Consider the following 8,078-nt stretch of genomic DNA (forward strand, 5'->3'; position numbering starts at 1 on the left):
TTCTATAATAAATAGGGGGAAAGTGTCTTTATTTTGACTTATCTTAATAAAAATGTTTCTATATCTCAAATATTTTATTTTTTACTTTTTTTGTAATTTAATATTTAAAAATAACATTTAATTATTTTTAACAATTTAAAACATTTTTAAATCCTAAACTTGTTGAAACCTGAATATCTCAACATGAAAATATTTGTTGTCTTGACTTCTTGTCATTACATTTTTAGAAGATATAAGTATTTATTCTATGATAAATAGCAGAAAGTGTCTTTATTTTGAAGTGTCTAACTTTCATCTTTATATAAATACAATATATATATATCAAATAAATAGAAGTATATATTTTATAATAAATAGGGGGGAAAATGTCTTTATTTTGACTTTTATCTTTATATAAATTGTTTCTATATCTCAAATAATTAACCTTTTTAATAATCCCTTTTTTGTCATTTAATATTTAAAAATTAGGTTGAATTTCAGAATTTTTTTAATCATTTTTTTTTACATCTGTTAGTGATTTTTTGTCATCATGTAGATCACTTTTGATGTACATTTTAATGTTTTAAATGTAAAAATGTTAATGTTTTAATTTAGTAAATTTTTCTAGTCATATCAACTTGCAATCAAACTGAACAACTCAAAATTGTTGTTAACTTCAAAATAATATTGAAACCTGATTTACTTAACAAAAACATTAATAGCAACAAAGAGCAACAAAAATATAAACTGTCTTGACTTTGTCATTATATTTTTTAGAAGTTATAAGTATTTATTTTACAATAAAATGAAAAAAAGTGTCTTTATTTTGACTTTTATCTTTATAAAAATAAAACCTTCAAATCACATTTTCTAATATTAATACTGACTTCATTTCATAATTCTGACTCTTTAATCTCAAAGATTTAATTCTCTATCTTTTTTATTATGTCTTTTAGAGTTTTTTTGTCATCATTACACACTTTTGATATATATTTATCAAATTTTTTTAAACCTCTGCAAATTTCCTTTATATAATCATAAAAAAGAGACCGTTTAAAATAATAATAGATCTAAAAGTATAATTATTGATCTAAAACATTTAACTTTTCTAATAATCAACATTTGGTCAATCTAATTTTAAGCTTTTTATTTCATAATTAATTAATTATTTGACTAAATTTTAAATGTTCTCTTTTTTTAATTCATTTTTTTTCCCATTTATGATAATTATTTCCTAATAATTAATTTCAGACATTTTCAACCTCAGAATTGTGACCTTCTTTGACATTTTTTTGTCATGTATGTGACATTTTGGGATGTTTGCCGAAATCTTAATTTTTTCTTAAATGTTTAACTCTTCTAATAATCAAATTTCATCATTTTTTATTTTAAAATCTGACACTTATAAATTAGATTTTTTGTTCCCTTCTGTCATTATTTAAGATTAACAGTTGGTCATCATTTTGACTTTAATCTGAGTTTTTCTTCTCAAATATTTTACTTTTGCAAAAATTATTTTTGTTATTTTTAAGTCTAATAATGAATTTGCTTCATAATGTAGATTTTTCAATCCCAGAAATTTACGTTTTAAAATCGTGAATAACATATTTTAAGTTTGTCTTGATTTTAAGCCAGAATTTTGACTGTAAAAACAATTTTAATCTCTCATTCTAATATCTCAAATACTTTACTTTTTCTAATGACCTGATTTGGTCTTAATTGAATCTAATATTGATTTTTATTTCATATTTCTGACTTTTTAATTGAAGAAATTTGACTATCAGAATTTAAATTACTCTTTTTTTTTGTACTTTACATTTTATTCTTAATTATTATGATTTTTTTGCATTTTTAATGTCAATTTAATTTATTAATTCATTTATTGATTTGTGTTTTTTGAGGCTCTAAACCAGGGGTGTCCAAACTCAGTCATGGAGGGCCGGCATCCTGCAAAGTTTAGCTCCAACTTGCTTCAACACATCTGGAAGTTTCTAGTGTATCTTGTAGGAGCTTGATTAGCTGCTTCAGGTTTGTTTGATTAGGGTTGGAGCTAAACTCTCCAGGACACCGGCCCTCCAGGATCGAGTTTGGACACCACTGCTCTAAACCTTAGTCAACAACAGACAGTCTCCATGTGCTAAAACAGCAGACGCATATTTCCTTTATGTTAAAACTGAACGCACATTTATTAAAAAAGCTTAAAAAGGCCAATTAGCAGCAGCAGAAACAGCAGTGTCAATGAGAGCGTCTCCTTCCTCCTGAAAACCTGTCACGATGCGGCTTTACAAACATAAAGAAGCTGACAGATTCTCCACATTTTCTGCCACTTCTCATTGTTTTTGTGGACGCAGTAATTTTCTGAGGCTGAATCTGTGCTCTCGGCCGTGAATCGCCCACAGTCTGCAAGCAGAGGCTGAGAGTGACGGTTCAGTGAGTCCTGCTGTCTCTATCACAGTCTGCTTTTACAGGAACTCTGGCGGAAAATTTTCACTTTGGAGAAAGTACACCGTCCATACAGCGGTTATCAAAAGCAGACATGCTGGAATACATGACATTCAACTTCATATTTGGATTTTACAATATAGCCATGTGCAACTGCAAAAAATGCTTTTCTTACTTGGATACGAAGTGAGTTTTTTCCTTAAAACAAGCTAAATAACCTGCCAATGGAGTGAGCAAAATAATCTTGTTTTTCCTTTAGACATAAGATTTTTTAGCTGACACCATTGGCAGATTATTTTAAGGAAAAACTCACTTAATTTTGGCATATTATTTCTCAAAACAGGACAATATGTTTTGCTTGTCTAGAAAACTCCTGATTTATGATTTAGGTATTTGGACTAGAAAAAAGACAAAAAATCTCAAGTAAGAAAATCATTTTTTGCAGTGCATGTTTCAAAAATATTTACATATATCAATATTCAAATGTAATCAATATAATTATGGGGTGTATATATATATATATATATATATATATATATATATATATATATTTATATATATATATATATATATATATAAGGAAGTCTGCGTTTACCAGCAGTTGGACAGGTGTACCTAATAAAGTGGCCGGTTTACAATATATAAAGGAAGTTTGCGTTAGGAAGTTTGCGTTAACCAGCAGTTGGACAGGTGTACCTAATAAAGTGGCCGGTTTACAATATATATATATATATATATATATATATATATATATATATATATATATATATTGTAAACCGGTTGGACAGGTGTACCTAATAAAGTGGCCGGTTTACAATATATATATATATATATATATATATATATATATATATATATATATATATATATATATAGTAAACCGGCCACTTTATTAGGTACACCTGTCCAACTGCTGGTTAACGCAAACTTCCTAATCAGCCAATTACATGGTGAACGCACGTCAAGCACGAGTGGTTTACATGTTAAGTCAATGCAAACGCGGGAATAGACATCCTGCGGCACGATACGCGCGAATGGCGAAGCGTGAATTGAGCGTTTTGCGCATTTGACGAGCATTTCATGCGAATTGCTCGAGTTCAAAAGTCTGAACTTCAGCGGACATTCGCGCAGACAAACATGTTAACCAATCAGGAGCTTGCTCTTGTGGGGGCGTGATTGTAATGTACACCTGTTGTTGGTGTCCCGGGGGAAATCCTCCAGCCGACACCGACAAAAAGTTCGTCAAACTGGGCTGGGCTCAGTCAGAAGCACCGCTGAAAGCCTCCGTCATCCAGGTTCAGTTTCTGGAGGAGTTTATAAGCTCACAGAGCTGGATGCACCTCTAAAAGAATGTAGTGGACTCAAACACGGCACTAAATGTATCGACGCGGTTTTTCAGTCTTCATAAAACACATAAGCACTGTTATTTTCTCAATAAAATCCATGTTAGCCATTTAGCTATGAAGCTAGAGTCACCGAGCAGACAGAAGCCCTGTCCATCACGCGAATCCGCGTCTGTTCTGAAGGGAATATGATGCGCGAATAAAGCGAGTAAACTCAAATGTTCACGCGGCCATTTACGTGTGAATAGCGCAATTTATCCGCGAGTTCCACGTCTGGTGTGAACGAAGCATCAGAATGGGGAAGAAAGGGGATTTAAGAGACTTTGAACGTGGCATGGTTGTTGCTGCCAGACGGGCTGCTCTGAGTATTTCAGAAAGTGCTGATCTACTGGGATTTTCACGCACAACCATCTCTAGGGTTTACAGAGAATGCTCCGACACAGAGGAAATCTCCAGTGAGCGGCAGTTCTGTGGGCGCAAATGCCTTGCTGATGAGGCCAGAGGTCAGAGGAGAATGGCCAGACTGGTTCCAGCTGATAGAAAGACAACAGTAACTCAAATAAGCACTCGCTACAACCGAGCTCTGCAGAAGAGCATCTCTGAAGAAAAGAATGACGCAGCTTCTTCTGCCGCAGTATAATTCAGTTTTTACTGTTGATATTTGGCAGCAGTTAACCAGGAAGTGACGATTTTGTTCTCTTTGATTCGTTGGATGGAAACTCTGCGTTATTCGCATGTCTTTCATGTGAAATTACAGTTTTGCAAATAAATTTAATTAGCATTTTTGGATGGAAACACAGCTACTGCCTTAATGTCAGTCACAAAAAGAGCAGTCACGTACAAGAGTTAATGAATAATTAGCTTAAATTGGACAGGACATGTGCTGTAACTTGATTAATGAGATTATTACTTGCTCTCAAAACTGCATTTTAGTTCTGCGTACATTCTAAACGTCATATCAACCTCTGCTTGATCAATAAAAGGCAGACACACAAGTGCACTTTTAAATCTGTTGTAAAAGTGGGAACCTTAGGGTGTTTTCACTCCTGCTTTATTTAGTTCAGTTGAATGGCACTAGAGTTGGTTGTCCCTCTTGGAGCGGTTCGTTTGGGCAGGTGTGCATGTAGCAATCGCACTGGAGTGCGCACCAAAAGCGGACCAAATAAGCGTACCGAGACCTCCTTGAAGAGTTTTTAATCATTTTGGTATTCCAACTCAGAGTTCAAGCTTAAACTCAGAGTTGGTTGAACTTCCTTACGCCCTATTCACACGGGGCGTCAGCGTCAACGCTTCCCATTCACTTTGAATGGGTGACGTCAGGTGTTGCCCAACTGCATTGTGGATCCGTCGGCGCCGCTTCAGAAGCGTTCCTCGCTGCAGAAGTTGGGACTAGCTCAACTTTTCAAGCGCCGACGGAAGCGTCAGCCAATCAGATCGCTGTATGCAAATACACCAGCTCAGACAGTGGCCTATTGCTGACTGAATTTCATTGGCTGATGCTTCTATGACGATCGTTTCAGCTCCAACTTCAGACACGCCTTCAGTCAAGCGTTGACGCTGAAGCCTCGTGTGAATGGGATCACTACAAAGGCAAGAACATCCAGCTCCCTCAGGACTGTGCATTCAGAACAGAAAGACAAGAGACATTTAAATGACAAGACATGAGAGTCTAAAACAAGAATAAACATGACTGAAGTGGTGGAGTTCTGACAGTTCTCCTTCTGCTGTGTTTGCAGGTTTCGATGTATTGTGTACCCCTTCCAGCAGAAGCTGACACGCCGCCAGGCCATCATCACCATCGCCTTCATCTGGGCTCTGGCCATCGCCATCATGTGCCCGTCTGCCGTCACGCTGACCGTCTCGCAGGACGTCCTGCACTTCATGGTGGACCGAGACAACATCACGTACCCGCTGTTCACCTGCTGGGAGGCCTGGCCTGACCAGAGCATGAGGAAGATCTACACCACCGTGCTCTTCTCACACATATACCTAGCTCCGGTCACGCTCATCGCCATCATGTACACCCGCATCGCCCTCAAGCTGGTCCGGTCGCCCGCATCAATCCGGGACGCCCAGGCGGAGGACGAGAGCCGGAGGGTTTTCCGCAGAAAGCTGCGCGTGGTCAACATGCTCCTGATGGTGGCGCTGCTGTTCACCGTCTCCTGGCTGCCGCTCTGGATCCTCATGATGCTGACGGATTACGGAAACCTGACGGAGGCTCAGTTGGATTTCGTGGCTGTTTACGTGTTCCCGTTCGCCCATTGGCTGGCCTTCTTCAACAGCAGCGTCAATCCAATAGTCTATGGGTATTTTAATGAGAATTTCCGGCGGGGGTTTCAGGCGGCGTTTAAGATGGGGATGTGTTTAGTGGAGCCGCCGCAGCCCAGACGCAACGGCACGTGGAAACACAACCGTGTGTTTGTGGATAGAGACGCTCAGGGGAACGACAGGAGAGACTTCTGTAATGGAGAACAGCATGATGAGCTGGTGCTGGAGGATCTGGACTGATGTGCATGTGGAGAGACGCTTTGTAAAATGCTCACGCTGCTCTTTGAGGCAAGTTTTTACAGTGGATGGCACTGCAGGCTAGTTTTCGGCGGATGACGTTCTTGGGTAGTTCTGAACAGCAGATGGTGCTCAAGAAAACATTTATCCGCGGGGGGCGCTCTAGGGAAGTTTTATCAAGAGATGGCGCTCTAGGAATGGTTTATCAGCAGAGGGCGCTCTAGGAATGGTTTATCAGTAGAGGGCGCTCTAGGGAATGTTTATAAGGAGATGGCGCTCTAGTATTTAACAGCAGACTGGGTTCTAGACTAGTTTTAAACAGCAGAAGGACCTCTAGGCTTGTTTTAAACAGCAGATGGCGCTCTAGGTTAGTTCTGAACAACCAACGTTGCTCTAGGCTTGTTATAACACCAGATGGCACTGTCTGCTAATTTAAAACAGCCGATGGCGCTTTAGGCTAGTTTTAAACACCAAATGGTGCTCTAGGCTAATTTTAAACGGAAGATGGCACTCTAGGCTGGTTTTAAACACAAGATGGCGCTTTAAGCTAACTTTAAACAGCCAATGGCGCGCTAGGCTAGTTTTGAACACCAGATGGCACTCTAGGCTAATTTTGAACAGAAAAAGGCACTCTAGGCTGGTTTTAAACACCACATGCTGCTCTAAGCTAACTTTGAACACCAGATGGCACTCTAGCCTAATTTTGAACAGCTGATGGCGCTTTACACTAGTAAACAAACGTTGCTCTAGGCTGGTTTTAAACAGCAGATGGTGCTCTAGGCTAGTTTTACACAGCAGATGGAGCTCTAGGCTGGTTTTGAACAGAATACAGCGCTCTAGACTAGTTTTAACTAGCAGATGGTGCTCTAGGCTAGTTTTGATCCGCAGATGGTGCCCTAGGCTAGTTTTGAGCACCAGATGGCGCTATAGGCTAGTTTCAAACACCAGATGGTGCTCTAGGCTAGTTTTAAACACCAGATGGTGCTCTAGGCTAGTTTTAAACACCAGATGGTGCTTTAGGCTAGTTTTGAACACCAGATGGTGCTCTAGGCTAGTTTTAAACAGCAGGTTGTGCTCTAGGCTAGTTTTAAATAGCAGAAGGAGGTCTAGACTAGTTTTGAATACCAGATAGTGCTCTAGGCTAGTTTTAAACACCAGATGGTACTCTAGGCTAATTTTGAACAGCCAATGTCACTCTAGGTAAATTTCGAACAGAATATGGCGACCTAGGCTAGTTTTGAACAGAAGAGGGCGCTCTAGGCAAGTTTAGAATTAAAAAAATCATTCTAGGCTAGATTTAAACAGAAGATGGTGTACTAGGCTAGTTTTGAATAACAAACATCACTCTAGGCTAGTTTTGACCACAAGAGGGCGTTTTAGGCTAGTTTAAAACAGAATACGACACTCTAGGCTAATTTTGACCAGAAAAGGACGCTCTAGGCTGGTTTTGAACAAAAGAGGGCGCTCTAGGAATGTTTTAAACAGCAGATGGCACTCAAGGCTAGTTTAAAAAATGTAAATGATATGCTATTTTTAATTTGTATCACCATCTAACTAGTCAGACACCGTCTGTCGCAGCATTTTCCACAGATCAACATGCTCCTGATGGTGGTGCTGTTGTCCACCCTCTCTGAACTGATCTGCGTATGAAGAGACGCTTTTTAAAATGCTCACTGTTTGCTGCTCTTCTGAAAGCACTGCAGCACACACTGCCACTGCAGGTAGAGCTGCCTGATTTGGGGGAAAAAATGTATTTTCACTTCAAAGTAGTTTTGTTTGTTTATAGGACTAAACCCTAATATCAATATG

General features: G+C 38.5%; 1 protein-coding gene across 3 annotated transcripts in view; it reads left to right on the forward strand.

The window, feature by feature from the left end:
- Positions 1-8,078, forward strand: part of npffr1 (neuropeptide FF receptor 1) — a 38,166-nt gene extending 30,088 nt beyond the window's left edge. Inside the window, exons 4-5 of one of the 3 annotated variants that reach the window (XR_015504718.1) lie at positions 5,501-7,130; positions 7,338-8,078. Coding sequence is in view for 1 of the 3 variants with exons in the window: in XM_087277081.1 (XP_087133207.1) it covers positions 5,501-6,272 (772 nt within the window). In the remaining 2 variants the exon portion in view is untranslated. Of the gene's footprint in view, positions 1-5,500 lie in introns of all 3 variants that reach the window. The other 2 variants (XR_015504719.1, XM_087277081.1) reach the window with 2 other exon arrangements.

The sequence above is a fragment of the Danio rerio genome, chromosome 12, assembly GCF_052040795.2.
Source record: "Danio rerio strain M-AB ecotype USA chromosome 12, GRCz13ab, whole genome shotgun sequence".
Taxonomy (NCBI): domain Eukaryota; kingdom Metazoa; phylum Chordata; class Actinopteri; order Cypriniformes; family Danionidae; genus Danio; species Danio rerio.